Below are 15,350 nucleotides of genomic sequence, written 5' to 3' on the forward strand. Positions count from 1 at the left end.
CCAGGGCGTCCAGGGCACCCGGCGGCCCAGGCCCGCGAGCTGCAGAAGTCTGAAGCTGGCAAGGTGGTGGTGTCCTGGGGACCTTGTGCGAGGGTGAGATGGGGCGGCTCGCGAGGTGTGCGCACCTGGGACCGTGTTCCGGGAGTGGGTTGGTCTGGCTGTCACGGGGTTCAGAAGCCGGGGACTGGGAATAAGGAGGTCGGAATGATCTTTCTGAGACTCCCAAAGCCTGGTTGTGCATTAGTGAGACAGTAAAGAGTCGATAGCAGAGCGCGCGACATGGGTAGTCTGTGGCCGCCGAGGTGTCCAGGTGCAAAAGCCACGCTCGCCTGGATCGCTGTTCAGTCCCCCCTTCCCCGGAAGTGACAGGTAAGGGTGGAGCACAAACAGTTCCTCTGCAAAGGCGGAGGGGAGGAGGCTAGAGCCGCAGGTGGGCTTGGGCGACCCAAGGAGTGCGTCTGGAGTGAAGAGTAGTTGAGAAAGTGTCCTTTCCTGATTCTTGTGATTGGCCCGTTGAACTGTGTTATAAAAAGTTGTTCTTGCTCCAGAAACGGTGTGGACACTTGTCAGTGGAGCGTATGTGCAGAAGCTGTGGTGACACCTAAGAAGTGATGAGGATGTTGCTAGAGCTCTGTTCTGTGCAAGGGCCGTGCAGTTCTCACTGGCCCTGACTCCGATTCTGCACGTACCGTGAAGTGGAGGGCTGCTTTGTGAGTGCGCAGTTCAGGGATCCGAATTTCTAGAGCTGGGAAAACTGCGACCTTCTTTTGCTTTTCCACGCTCAGTATAATCAGCTGTGTGCCCCTGACCTCCTCGGACTCCAGCGGGGCCTTTTCAAAGCTGTGTGTGAAGAAGTGTTTGCTGAGAACTGTTCCCAGTCAAGGCAGAGGTGTGTCATCTTCTTCAGTCCTAAGCAGAGGTCAAGTTCATAACCGAATCTGCAATACCTGTTTCTATGTCATCTTTGCTGTTTCACGGATGATTCATTCATTCAAGTATATCCCATCCATCATAGCGTGACAGTGTGATTCAAACTCAGTTCATTTCTCTGGTTTGAAAGAAATCCTGTTTTTGCGTTGTTACATCTTCGATGTCACATAGTTGACATTGGAGGGACAGGTGATGGTGTTCTTACACGATCGGATTGAGCTGCAGTTACGTGGACGGGTTCTTGCTCTGTTCCGTTGTGTGTGTTTTCGCAGGCAAAAAAGAAGTTATGTGAAAATTATTTGAAAACTGAATTCATGTGTTTACCTTTACTCCCTTCTGAAACCTCACTGAGATGGGGATTTTAATGCATAAACCACTAGGATCAAGAGCAGATAAAAGCAGTAAGATTTGGGAATCTAGAAAGCAGGTGAACTAGAGTAAAGGATTGTGCTGACTTAAGAAAGCTGAGTGCTAAACCGGTTACCTGAAAAATCACCGAACAACCCTATTGACTCTACATAATCCCAAATACTCAGGAATTAGAAGTTCCAGGTAACTCCCCGAGATGGAAAGGTGTGGTTGAAACAAGGAGGATTGCTTGAAATTCTGGTTCTGAGAAGGCTTAATTAAACTCCAGGTCTTGCCGACCTCTTGCACCCAAGGGTCCTGCTCCTTGCCTCACCAGTAGGCTGTTGGGGGTTTCTTCCCCAGAGGCAGTACAACAAGTCTGTAAACTGGGAAGATACCTTATACAGTGTGGGCAGGGAGTACCACCCTGAAAACGTTGGGGCTCACTGAACATAGGCAGACGGGACGCAACTCTTTCCCCACTTCTAGGTTTTTATCATGGGGCTATAGAGCCATGGCCCCAAAGACATAATCCTAACAATCGTGAGAACACTCCAAAGCTGGCCGAAGAAAATAAAGACAGTCACACCCACATCACATGAAAACCACTCACATCATCATGCAGTGACCCACTACATTCTTAAGCATCAAGTCAACTTTTGGTCGCTTGCTCTTTATGACAAGTAACAGTGAGTACTGAATAGGGTAAGCATGCCCCTACTTTGGAAGACAGAGACCAGAACAAGCCAATAGAAAAAAAAACCAGCTTATACAGATAAGAAAAATATTAAAGCCATGAAGAGAGCAATAGGCAACAGAGTATCTGAAAACCAAACGGAGCTCCTGAAAATTAAGGATAAAAATGAAGTTAACCACTCGGGAAACAGGGCAAAAAGACAAACAGATGTAACAGAAAAGGTGAGAAATTTACCACAGCAGGATCTACATGATTGGCCGAATGAATCACGTCGTTTTTTTATTTTTTAATTATCCAAATCTAAAAAGTTTGATCAAGTGTATGATAAGAGGTTATAGCATTATGAAATTACAAAACCAGAAGCAAAGAAAGCACTGAGAGAAAAAAAAAAACCTGCCACATGAAAAATACTGGCATCAGCATGTCTTTAAACTTCAGCAGTTGCTGCAGCTGGGCAAGGCAAAAGCCAGGTCTCCCATGTGAGTGGCAGGACCCAAGGGGTAAGGCCATCGCTCACTGCCTCCCAGGCACAGAAGCAGGTACCTGGAGTAGAAGTGCAGAGTACCTGGGCCCTCAGGCAGGCCCGCAGGTAGGAGAGATGGGATGCCGGTGTCCCAGGCAGCCGCTGAAGCTGCCATGGTGCCATGAGGTCCCCTGAGGATGGGGAGTTTCACATAGGCAAAGATCAATAAAAGTTTTCTCCCATGCCCTTTTCTGAGAAAGTTTCTGGAGATTGTTCTTTGCTAATGCGTGAGAAATAACCCGAAAATGAAGGAAAGCACAGGATAACAGAATGGGATTCTGGTGAGAAGGAACTCAGCAGGATATTAGCACTAAGACATTGAGAGTGTATTGACAGGCATTGAGCCCATTGGCGGAGCTTAGAGTTGAATTAGCAACAAGTATTTGAAAATTTTATAAATGACAAAGGAAGAAGTTTGTTAACCATGGAATTTAAGAGATGCATGGAAAAAGAGAAGTAATCATAGAATACCAAGTAGTTTAGTTAAGAATAGGATTTACCTAGTCATAATAGTGTGTACTCCAAATAGTTAGCGAAAGTGTATGGGCAGAAGAGAGGACGTGGCAGTGCATGTGTCTGTGTTGAGAAGTTGAAAGACCACATGCTTGTTTTCTGCAGGAGTTACACTAGAAATGAAGTTGAGAGGATGCGGAACTAGTATTTTTGTTTAAATACAGAGGTACAGCTGGAAGAGTTAAAGTGTTGACCTGATTCATTGGGATAGGGATTGTTATTTTCATAACCGAGTTCTTGATCCATTTAAATTATATACATAATAACCCATAGAGTAAGGAGAAAATATTAAACGAATTGAAAAAAATGTAAGTAGGACACTAGAAAACATTGTGAGCTTAGAAAAATTACAAAATGTGAAATACTGTTGTATTTTTAGCCCCCTCCTCTGCTACATTAAACCCTTCTCTATAGATAGTATAATTAACGTAAAGAGCTTTCCTGATGTGTAAGAAAGAGATACTTTTAACACCAGAATCCCTGAAAAGTAACTTTTCGTATAGTGAAAAAAATGTAAAGCCATACTGCTAAGGATATTAGGTGTTCATTTAGTTCTGTAATAGAATTCTTATGGGCCCAGTGCCATAGCCTAGCAGGTAAGGGCCTCACCTTGCATGCACTGGGATCCCATATGGGTGCCGGTTCTAATCCCGGCGGACCCACTTCCCATCCAGCTTCTTGCTTGTGACCTGGGAAAGCAGTTGAGATGGGCCGGAGCGTTGGGACCCTCCACCCGCGTGGGAGACCCAGAAGAGGCTCTGGGCTCCTGGCTTCGGATCAAGCTCTGTTCCACCCATTGCAGCCACTTGGGGAGTGAATCAGCAGACAGATCTTCCTCTCTGATAAAAATTTTAAAAATTGAATTATTATGCCCTCAAGTGACAACATTGCAAATATTTGCCTTTAGGGATTACAGACATCTGCCTGTGAGATAATAGTGTGTACAGAACCATGGATGATGCAAGAGCTTTACTTGACACTGAAGAGTACCCCGATACTGAGGTACAAAAAAACCGAGTCCTAACTCTGGAAGAATGGCAAGGCAAGTGGCTGAGCCACAACGTTGGCTTTCATCGAGACCAAGGACATAAGTAAGAATGTTTGGTACATTTCAGAGAATCAATCAGAAACTGATTTTGAAATAGTAATGGAAATATAAGTACATATAATTTGATTGGGATTTTTTCCTCCCCACCTGGTGTTAATAATGGTGTGCCTTAAATCGATGGCCTAGTACATTGTTTGACTTCTTTTCTCTAGCTCCCTCTAGCAGCCCTGTATTGGTATTGCATGTTAGCCGTATGGCAGGTGCTGACGCAGTGCTTATACCTACGTTTCTGTACACTCAGGGTGACGGTATTCTGACTTTGCTTTCTAACAGCCATACATTCAGCTCTTAAAGTGTCCTAGTAAAGCGGCAGAAGAGAAGAGCAGAGGAATTAACAAGTGAGCTCGGATGGTGAGCAGTGTGCCAGTGGAAGGGGATTTGGTGGCATCAGCAGTAAAGCCTGGGGCAAGAGCTGAGTAATGTGGTTAGTACACATGCTCCATGTTCCAGGCAAACACTTCCACTCCCCAGGAGCTCATCATCATCTTCATCATTCACATTTTCCTAACACTGAGTGATGCTTAGGACATCATCCCATAAACAGTACCCAGGTTTTCTCTGTTCTGAGGAAGGCTTAGCAGCGCCATGTCTTCACAGAGTGAATGAGCTCCGAGTTCAGTTTTTCAGAACAGCTTCTGAAAACTCCTTGAGTCCTCAGGTTCCCATTCCACATCACAAACAAGCACATATATAAAAGAGTGAGAAAAATAAATATATACATAACTAGATTGATCAACTAAATTAGTATTTTCCAGGGCCAGCATTGTGGCATAGTGGGTAAAGCCACCACCTCTACCACCAGCATCCCGTATGGGTGCCGGTTTGTATCTAGTTTTTGCTACTTCCAATCCAGCTCCCTGCTAATGGCCTGAAAATAGCAGTGGAAGATAGGCCAAGTGTTCGGACCCCTGCCACCCACATGGGAGACCTAGATGAAGCTACCGGCTCCTACCTTTGGCTTAGTTCAGCCCAGGCCATTTCAGCTACTTGGGGAGCAAACCCGTGGACAAAGGATCTCACTGTCTTTCCTCTTTCTCAATAATGCTAATTTTTAAATAAATAAGTAAATACTTTAAAAATGAAAAACAAACCGGTGTTTTCCAGTTAATAAATAAAATAAGAAAATTTTGGAGCCCTGATTTTTTTATGTGCAATTACTAATCAGGAAAGCCCTAGGTATAAGTCATCACTAACTGCGATTGAACAAGCTACTCATCCTTGCTCTTTTGGGTGTAGAAACTGGTTGTAATAGTTGACATATCTACTTGTTAAGTTCTTTGAGAATATGAAGTGAATAATTGCATGAAAACTGCTTGGCATCATATAATTGTAATTCTAGAGTCGATCAAACAAACACAATTTTTTTTTTTCACTACAGGCTATTAAAGAAGCATCTAGATGCTTTTCTGAAAGGCGAAAGTGGACTAAGGGTGTTTTTTCCTCTTTGTGGAAAAGCCGTCGAGATGAAATGGTATGAACAAGTAGCATTAACACATTCTCTTGAGGACAGACTCCTTGGATAAATCTTTGATAGGATGCAGGTTAAAAAATTACATTTGTAGGAAATGCAAATTTATTTACATGTAGCATGCTTTTAGTGATGGGGCCAAAAATTATGAATAATACTCTCGAATAGTAAGAAATCAAGTAAAAACATGTTAAAGCTCATCTTTCTGCGTAGCATTTCAAAGAAAAACAGGTTGGCATTGGTGGGGGCGAGAAAAAGAAAAACAGCCTTCCCTCTTAGGTCTCCCGTATCTTTGTGTATAGTTTAGTTCTTGAAAGTGGTTTGGGATTTTAGCTACAATAACTTTTCAGGGGGACTGTATGGCCCACGGAATCATTTGTTCTAGCCCTGCCAAGGTAACAACGGACAGAACTAGAAATCCAGTAATTCTATAGCAGCCTAGTATCTGATCATTTTGTGTAGCCCACAAATGATGCTATTAATATCCAAATAACCCTTGGCAGAAAAAAAAATGCTACCACCCCTGCTCGATTTTTAAAGTGGAGGCAGGCAGAAAAGTTCAGCTTGCAGCTCAGGGCAAGCTGCTCTACCCACTATGAGCGCAGGGGAGTTTTTGTTGCCATGAGTCACCATTACAAAACCAGCGACGAAGCAACCATTGCTTGTGAGTAATTCTCTATGAAGAACACTCATGTTGATTAACAAGCCACTGTTGTTGTGGGTTACCCAAAAGTCACAAACCTGGAAACCATTTTCTATACAGAATTATCTTACACTCATAATATGCAAACAAGGTGCACATTCTTTCCAGGTGCGAATGTTGACAGTGCTGTCTGTTAAGGTAGGAAGAAAAAGGACATCATGTTTACTGGACTATTCCCCTTTACCTAGGATTGCTTTGAAATGAGAATCTAAGTGTAAAATGTGGTTTTATGCAGGTTTGCAGACCGGGGACACAGTGTAGTTGGTGTAGAAATCTGTGAACTTGCAATACAAGAATTTTTCTTGGAGCAGAATCTTTCTTACTCAGAAGAACCAATTGCTGAAATTCCTGGAGCCAAAGTGTTTAAGGTTGGTAATGGTTTTGGTTATTCTTTGTTGCCATACTCCATAAAAAAGGACCTTCTCAGCTGAGATGAATGAGGATGTGATATGAACGTGAGATGGCTTCCCCCTTGACATACAAATTGACAGGGATATTTTGTTTGTAAGGAATTCAGGCTTGAAACTATAGCTGATAAGTGTTAGATAGCTGGCGAAGTCAGGAGATAGGTATGTACGTATACAGGGGTACTTCAGGCAGTTTGTGGAAAATGGAATGAAGAGCTAAGCTTATTTTTGTGCAAAATACTTCAAATTCATGCTTAATTTTTATGATATGCATTCCTATGAACTTTATGAAGACTCCTATATATGTGGATTCCCAAAAATGTAGCACTCAAATAAACTTACATTTTAACTCCATTTCCACACGTTTTGAAGCACCCCGTATTTGTATTTGCACATAGATAGGGAGGGAGATGCTAAGCTGCAGGCTTCTCTATATGTCAGCTGTCTGCACTTGCCATCTCTTCTCTATACGTCAGCTGTCTGTACTTGCCATCTCTATACAGTCAGCTGTCTGTACTTGCCATCTCTGGGAGCACAGACTCAACCAACTGCAGATCAGAAATATCAGAATAAAGAAATTGTGTCTGTACTGAACATGTACAGTCTTTTCTCATCATTATTCCCTTACCAGTATAGCATACTATTATTCATATAGCAAATACAGTATACTAGATATCATAAATAATTTATAGGTAGTTGAAAGTATTCTGGAGGGGACACACAGGTTCTATGCAAATACAGTGCCATTTTACGTAAGAGACTTGAGCACCTATGGCTTTTGGTATTCATGGGGGTCTTGAAACCAATCCCCAATGGATGCCAAATGAGGACTGCACTTGTTTCTAGAAGGATGTGTGTGTGTGTGTGTGTTTTAATTTTGAGAGCCTGTCATGTGCCAGGCTCTGCATAAGACATTGATGCAGTAAAGATAACACAGTGCTCACCCTGCAGAATCTCGGAGCTTACAAGAAGAAACCAGGGACCAAGTCCACCGTATCACACAGAGCTAAGTGTAAATTAGGAGAGCTTCACCAGCTTGGGGAGCGATACAGAAATACACATGCAGCACCCACGGGAGAGCCAGCACAAGTTACTGGTTCCGAGAGAGTGGGCCACTTGCGGTTAACAGAGACTGAAAGGCATGCAGGGTAGGGGAGGGTGCCTTTGTGGGACCCAGCCCAGGCATCAGTTGGGAAGTGTGTGTGTGGGAGGCAGCCAGTGTGATTGCTTAGGGTGCTTATTCGATTGGTCCTGGAGCAGCAGAGTGGATGGGTGCGTATTAAAGCAGCTAGCGGTCACTTGTCAAGGTGCTACAGAGACTGGTTCGGCCTCCCAGGCTGGGTGCTGGAGAGGTTGGAGATCAGAGCTCCGCTGTCATAAATGCTCCGACTGTTTTCCATTTGTCTGGTTCTCTTTTCTAAATATTGACAGCATCAGGTGCTTAGGTCGATAGTATTGATAGTATTCTGGTTGATAGCTTCCTCCCACCTGCTTCTCAGATCTGGCAAGGAGTGCTCTCAGGAGCATCAGAGAGGCCAATCCTGCCTCCAGAATGCACTCAGATAAGAGGTTCCCAGCCCTGACTGCACATTTGACACAGGCTTTATTAGGGGGGAAAAAGGTACCATTAAAATGCAGTAGGATGATTTAATTATACTTACTTGGCATTTTCTCTCACCACCTTTGTTTGGCTTGGATCGTCTTGTCTTCAGCATCAAAGTCCCTCCTAATTAAGTAGAAAACAGTGGATTCTTTTGCCCTTGTATCATTACAGAATTCTGCGGGGAATATCGCGTTGTACTGTTGCAGCATTTTTGATCTTCCCAGGTAGGCCTGAGTTACTGCACTTTCCCAGGCAGATAGGCAATGCTGGGGTTGCGCCCTGGGGTCTCTCCTCCACTCCTGCCTGTCTGTGCCACATACACAAAGCACTGATCTGAGTCTCAGTCAGAATGCTGATATGAAGAAGCTCTGTTCTGAAGGTGTTTGCATCACAGCCCACACTTAGCATGTTGGTCCTCGGCCAACTTCCCAGCTACAGGAAACATCCAAGGCACGTAACACAAATGAGTTACAACTCAAGAAGGAAGGTAAGATCACACCGCCTCAAAGCTCTCACGCACTATTTCTTGCTTCTTCTTCATGAGCCCCAGTTGTATGAAGGGTGCTGCTGCTGCAACCTCCCAAAGCTATTAGAAGACGGGTGGCTCTCCACCCTTGTGTACTGTTTATGCAAAAACAGCCATGAGACTCCCCACGGCCCAGTTCCTTAACAGTTGTTGAAGTACCTGCATGTGCCATGCGAAACACTGGGCACCTTAAGAATTTAAATTTTTTTACACAAAAATTTCCATTTCTTTTTTCTTTCTTCGTAACAGAGTCAATGTTGGAAAATTTGACAGAGTTTGGGATAGAGGATCATTAGTAGCTATTAATCCAACCGATCGAAAGCGGTAAGTAATTTGGTCCCTTAATTGTGTTAATGATATTGATTTTTCTTTTTCCTTTTTTCTGAAGACTTTATAATTTAGCATGTGGCATTTTTTTTCCGGTTTCATAAAATTAGTTGGACTTTGGCTAGATTTTATTATTTGAGATTTACTAATTCTAAGTTCTAAGAACTTACTGTATCTACAATTAAAAGCCAAATAAGACCAGACTTGTCTAAAAAGTATGATTTATCTGTAGGGACCTGGGTATTAAACCTGTGGCCCTGTCATCTCTGAGCTGTATTACCTGTTCAGCATTCTGAACTTCTTCAAACCTTCACTTCCTGTTCGCAAAATTAGAATATTTCTACCAACCCCATCATCACCGCCTTTACTAACATTACCAGGTGACACTTTTTAGCTGCTTCCCGATATGTCAGGCATTGTTCAACTCCTCTTGCTTTGCGACAGATACTCTCATTATTTCATCAGACAGAGGAGGAAAACCAAGCTCAGAAAGTTAAGCAGTACTTGGCAGAGTTGAGATTCAACCCCTCAGAGTTTGGCTTCGAAGTCCATTCTCAGAGTCACTACATTAGGCTCCCGCCAAGCCTTGTGGGAATCCAAAGAAATGACGTACACACGCACTTCAAAAAGGTGGCAGGAAAGTTTAACTAACATGTAAGCTTATTGTGGTGCAAAAAGTGTTAAAGTCCATGCCTAATTATTTTTGTGGTTTGCATATTTCAGAGGCATAGAATTAAAATGTTTACATCAAAATAACCTTGTCTTCTAATTTCATTTTCCATGAGTGTCTTGAGGTACCCTTATATGTGAGAGGTGGCTTATTAAGCACTGACTGTGAAGAACCATCAGTCGTGGTTGTCGGAACATTAGCTGCTGCCATTGTTGGTCACCATCCTTATTATCCGTAGTCTTAGCACAAAATAATACAAACATATGAGAACACATACTGAGAAAAAAATGTGATCACAGCCACACACATCCCAACTCAAAAACTGTCCTGTCCGACTTTGCTTGGCTGTAGAATGTGAATACTGGTGTACTTCTATGGGCTAACACATGGGCACAGAAGCCTAGAATGCACATTGGTCAACTTAACATTTTTACCTTTTAAAATTATCCCATGAATGATGCTTGTTACCTAATCTGATCTTTTAAAACTTAACTGTGCCCCATCTTCTTACTCTGTATTTTCCCTTGGTGGTAGTTCATGCTCCTGTCTTTCTCTATCTCCACTCTTCCTTTTTCACTCTTCTGGAACCTTCTTCTTTTTCATATGCCTAAAGTCATCATTCCCATAGAGACCAACTGTCTTTTTTTTTTTTCTTATGCTCGTCCCTTAAATGATTATTTCAGCTCTCCTGTTCCACGTCATCCCACTGCTCAACAAATATTTATCAAGTCTCTGTGCTGATCTAAATGTGTCCTGTGTCAGCTGTTGAAGACATAACTGAACACATCATTTCTGCTGTTTGCCTATTTTGTTTGTATTTCCAGCTCTGTCCTTCTTCCGAGACAGTCACAGCATATTTCTACCACCTAAACCGTACTTCTTCTGGAACATCAGTGCCCCTAGCAACTCAGTCTAGCCCCTCGCCTCTGAATCTCCACAAGATAACACATTTATGCTCTACATTCAGTGTTGCCCAATGTCTACATTTACAATGTTCATCCTCTTCTCTGAGGCTAATCTGTCTGGAGGCTTTGGCTTGAGTGGTAGAATCTATGAGATGTCACCTGGGGCAGGTGGTACCCACTGTCCTCAGCTGCTGGCTGGCATCTAGATGTGGTAGGTTAGGCACACAGCTGAGCCTGGTGCATGTTTATGAAATACATGAATGCAGCAGTTTGGCCTTGAAACACGGGAAAGACACTGCTTACTAAGTCACAACAACATCCCCTACCCTTAGATTTTTGAAGAGATTTATTTATTATTTGAAAAGCAGAGATCTTTCACCCATGACTTTTACTCGCCAAATGGCCACCACAGGCAAGGCTAGGCTTGGCCGAAACCAGGAACCTGAAACTACACCTGGATCTCCTACATGTGTGGCAGGGGCGCAAGCACTTGGGCCATCACCCACCGCCTTCTCAGGTGTGTTAGCAGGGCAGGCAGACTTGAACCAGTGCTCAGATACGGGAGGTGAGCATCACAAGCATAGTTTAACCTTCTGTGCCACAGCACATGTCCCTGTCGTTAAAGACCAGCTACGTGACCCTTTCATTCATGTTTAACAAAGAGTAGTGGGAGCCTTTCTGAATTTTTATTTAGGAAATCTAGTTGTAGCTTGCCCCTAGACCCTGTGCCTGTCCTATTTCTCTTGGTTCTCTCTCTCTCTCTCTCTCTCTCTCTGCTGTAAGCATACCTGAGATCATATTGGCCCTTATTACCGGAATAACTACTTCTTTGGAACCCACAAGAAGATGAGTAGCTTTATCTCTGTGTTAGGGTCCAACATTTGGTCCCAGCAAGTGAGTGCTTTGTCTCATCGCTGTGGTTAGTATTGGCTCTGGTGTTGTTGATTGTCAAGAACTGATGTGTTTTCTCATCAGTCTTTCAGACTCCTGAGTCTCTGACATGACAAATCAGCAAGTCCACCTTTCTCATTTTTAAAAATGTTCTGGAACTGGTGGAGATGGAAGTTCTACACTCCAGGAAGAATATGTCTGTGGTTCCTAGGAAACATGGCCAGACCAGTCTGACAGATGACCCTTAGGGGAAAGCACATGTGTTCCTCCCTCTTTGTAAGACTGGGTTGAGCAAAGTCTGGACTCAAAGGTTTGCTCTAGGATAGTTTGTTTACTCGCCTGGAAGAGTAAGCTGTCATCGTTGGGGGAGTTATGTCAAAAATGCAAAAGGAAAGTCCAGCAGCCAACTCTGAGTGCTGAGTGCGTAGCAGGCAGCATTCCAAGCGCTGTGTGCATATTCCCTCACCAGGTCCTCTCTGCCATCTGTGACACAGGTTCTAGCCTCGTCCCCAGACAGGTTGAGAATCTGTTGAACATAACTGGTATGTGCAGAAGCTAGGGTGTGACCTCGGCTATCTCTGAGTCCATTCCTCAGCCCCCACACTCTCCAGCCCTCCTCATTCTCACAGAACCCTGGACAGCCAGACCTTGTGGAAACTGGTGGGTGGAGGGGGGAGGTGTCAGGGGCCAAGCTTGCTCCCTTTGTAGGGAGGCACTGATCAGTTCTGTCAGTCCCTCATGGACTTTCCCCTAACCCTGCTCTTCTCTGTGCTCCTCAGCTTCCTCTGCCACTCCATCTCTGTTCCCGCAGGTCTGCCTTGCTCACCACCCACAGCCTTCCCACGACTGCCACCCCACACCACAGAAGTACCTGCTTACCACACCAGCTAACTGGTGATCCCTCTTTGGTCTCCTAATTCAATTTCCAAGTGGAGTCTCCTGGTTGATAAAACCCATTATCATCCAGCCGTAGCCCCAACACTTGGACAGTCGGCCAATGGTCACATTGGGGTCAGACACTCACTCAGAATCAGACATGTGGCTGGGAAGTTGGGCCACCTGTTCTCCGAGGCACCCATCACAGCATACTTCCACCAGCTCTCACGGTTAATAACACCCTTGGCAGAACTTTAACTTTCTGCCACCTTTTTCTACCTGTCAGTTGGCCTCCAACTAAAGAGAGGAAAGGGACTATAATCTGCGTTCGAACATATGTCCCTCATAGAGGCCCCAGTCATCTAGGATACTTGCTAAAACCACAGCATCCCAGACTCCAAGCAAAACCTGCCCAGTCCTCCATGGGGCCAGAGCTCCAGCAGCTCTTCTTTGAGCATGTGCCCGGGTGATGTCGGCAAAGGCCACTGCCCTTGAGCTCACAGAGTGAATTGACTATGAGTTCACGGCCAAGGAGCCACAGCAGATGGAAGGGGCATTTCTCATCCTTGTGTGATGGTTTATGGTCTGACTGCCCCTGAAACTTCCCCATCCATGCCATTTCCTAACTCAGTCCATATGGTTGTTAAAATCAAACTCAGGTGTTCCCAACTAGAGACTGTTATGCTCAAATAAATCAATCCCAAAGGGACAAATACCATATGTTCTCTCTGATATCAGGTAACCTTCATGCAAAATGCGAGATTAACAGATAGATAGGTAAACATGCATGTACATATATTCACCTAGAGGAATTGTATAATGGAGATTCACATACAGAGAAGTGAAGATACATCACAATGTGCAGCTCTGTTCCCTAATAAAAGGACTCCCAGTGAAACTGTTAAATATACTTTGATGATAGGATGCTGGACTTTCTACCATGGTCTATACCTACAATGTCACGATACACTTAACTAGCAGGATGTTGGACTGGTGACTGTTGCTGAAGGACTATACTATTGTAATAATATGGGGGAAAAGAGTAGGAGGAGGGAAATTAGGGATGGTAGAAGGGGAAATCCCTGAACCTATGGAACTGTATCTTGAAAATAAAAATGAATCAAACTCAGGGACACTCATGACCTTGCATGCAGGCTTCCTTGCCTGTGTCTTTTGCCCCAGCCCTGCCTGTGCCGAGCTCAGTAACCGCATAGCCCGCTGTGCTCTGCATCCTTTGCAGCTACGTGGATGTAATGCTGTCCCTGCTGAGTAGAGGGTTCCACTACTTCCTGACTGTCGTTTCTTATGATCCCACGAAATATGCAGGTAATGTATTTTTGTTTCTTTCTCTTTCTAGTTGCCCGGTTTCCTGACTTTATTCTAGGCCACAGAGAATCATCCCTTTGTGTTGTGTCTCAGAAAGCGTACCACTTGAGTGCTTAAAGATAATTCTACTCTTGGCTAGCATGAACCAGATATATGTTTTCTCTTTCCTACATTGTACAGTTTTTTTTTAAAAATGTTACTCTGTAATTTTGTTTGCCATTCATACCTCAAATTACATAAAAAAGGGGGACTGCATGATCCTAATAGAAAAGAGAGATCTCATGAGCCCATGAGAACTCTGCTGGCCTGCCATGACAACTGCACAGGCACATCAACTGGGGCACTTCTGGGGCAGGACTAGAACATGCCGCATCTTCGTCTGTTAGCCTCATTCAGGTGTTCCTAGAGTGAGAGTGTCTGGATTTTGGAAAGAAACCAACAGGTGCACCCTGAGAGTTTATTTCTCTTTAGAATATAAAAATCTGCAGAAATTATTCTTCATATTTTTCTTCCATCTAGGCCCACCATTTTATGTTCCTGATGCTGAAATTAAAATGTTGTTTGGTAAGTACTGGGCTGTCCTCAGCTTTTCAATCCAAGCCAACTGCTCTGAGCTGTTAGTGAACTGTTCTGTGTGTTGCTGTGTGGAAAATTCACTTCTAGAAGTATCTGTAGGAGACCCATTAATGGATGACCATTTTATCCTAGAAAAGCATGCAGTCTCTATAATGTGATTCCTTACTTCTATGCTTTAGGTTAGAAACACTGAAACTTTTCTAGAAGGATGGTAAATGGAGGGTTATAAATGATGCCACAGTCATCGGAGGTGTTTTTAGCAGAACCTCTGATGACATTCTCCATAATGTCTGGTTTTGATACCACCTTCTTCTTGTTTCAGATACAAAGTGCAATATTCATTGTATTGAGAAGGTCAATGTATTTGAAGAGCGACATAAGAGTTGGGGAATAGACTACATTTTTGAAAAGTTGTATCTACTTACTGAAAAGTAAATCAGACATAAATAAGAAGGACATCACTGTAGTTTTGAGGTTTTGGGTATTTGGAAATTATGCCAAGATATGAAAACATAATGATGAATTCTTTTCTAATTATTCATAAATCATTATTATAGAACGTTGCTTACAAATGCACAGAACTTTTTAGGAAAAAGGGGTCAGATTAGCTCTTCTGCAGAAGAGACTATTGTTTCAGGGCAAAAGATTATACACCTGTGTGTGAAGCTGTGCGTGTCTTTCAGAATGAGGGAATTTATTATCGTCAGCATGTAGGCTGCAGCAACATTGCTCAAACAAGAAAAGAAAAGGAGTTTAAAACTACTAAAGAAATGTACTACTTCAATCAAGGTCAAGTTAGTCCAATAAATTATCTAAAAAATTAACTTTTACTATCAGCCCTCATCTTAATGTTCACATTCTGGCACCTCTTTTGACCTTTTCTTTATGTGTAATTTTATATACATAACAGAGTCAAGAAACAGAAGCTTTTAATTGAACGAATCAACCTACAT

At 43.4% G+C, this 15,350-nt stretch overlaps 2 protein-coding genes across 5 annotated transcripts in view; one reads left to right on the forward strand and one right to left on the reverse strand.

The window, feature by feature from the left end:
• KDM1B (lysine demethylase 1B) overlaps positions 1-15,350 on the reverse strand; it is a 149,261-nt gene that overhangs the window by 65,375 nt on the left and 68,536 nt on the right. Inside the window, exon 1 of one of the 3 annotated variants that reach the window (XM_058667644.1) lies at positions 948-969. The exons of the other annotated variants lie outside the window; for them this stretch is intronic. The gene's annotated coding sequence lies outside the window, so the exon portion shown is untranslated. Of the gene's footprint in view, positions 1-947; positions 970-15,350 lie in introns of those variants that run through there. 3 annotated transcript variants of the gene reach the window in all.
• Positions 45-14,931, forward strand: TPMT (thiopurine S-methyltransferase). Of its 2 annotated transcripts, XM_004593097.3 has the most exons (9): positions 45-93; positions 3,919-4,102; positions 5,498-5,590; positions 6,526-6,658; positions 8,472-8,524; positions 9,076-9,150; positions 13,736-13,821; positions 14,341-14,385; positions 14,720-14,931. In XM_004593097.3, exons 2-9 carry the CDS (start codon positions 3,963-3,965, stop codon positions 14,830-14,832), a joined length of 738 nt encoding a protein of 245 aa, XP_004593154.2. In that variant the 5' UTR covers positions 45-93; positions 3,919-3,962; the 3' UTR covers positions 14,833-14,931. The 2 variants fall into 2 exon arrangements, with proteins under 2 accessions (XP_004593154.2, XP_058523647.1); XM_058667664.1 differs by lacking the exon at positions 45-93 and having other exon boundaries at positions 3,918-4,053.

The sequence above is a fragment of the Ochotona princeps genome, chromosome 1 (assembly GCF_030435755.1).
Source record: "Ochotona princeps isolate mOchPri1 chromosome 1, mOchPri1.hap1, whole genome shotgun sequence".
Lineage (NCBI taxonomy): Eukaryota > Metazoa > Chordata > Mammalia > Lagomorpha > Ochotonidae > Ochotona > Ochotona princeps.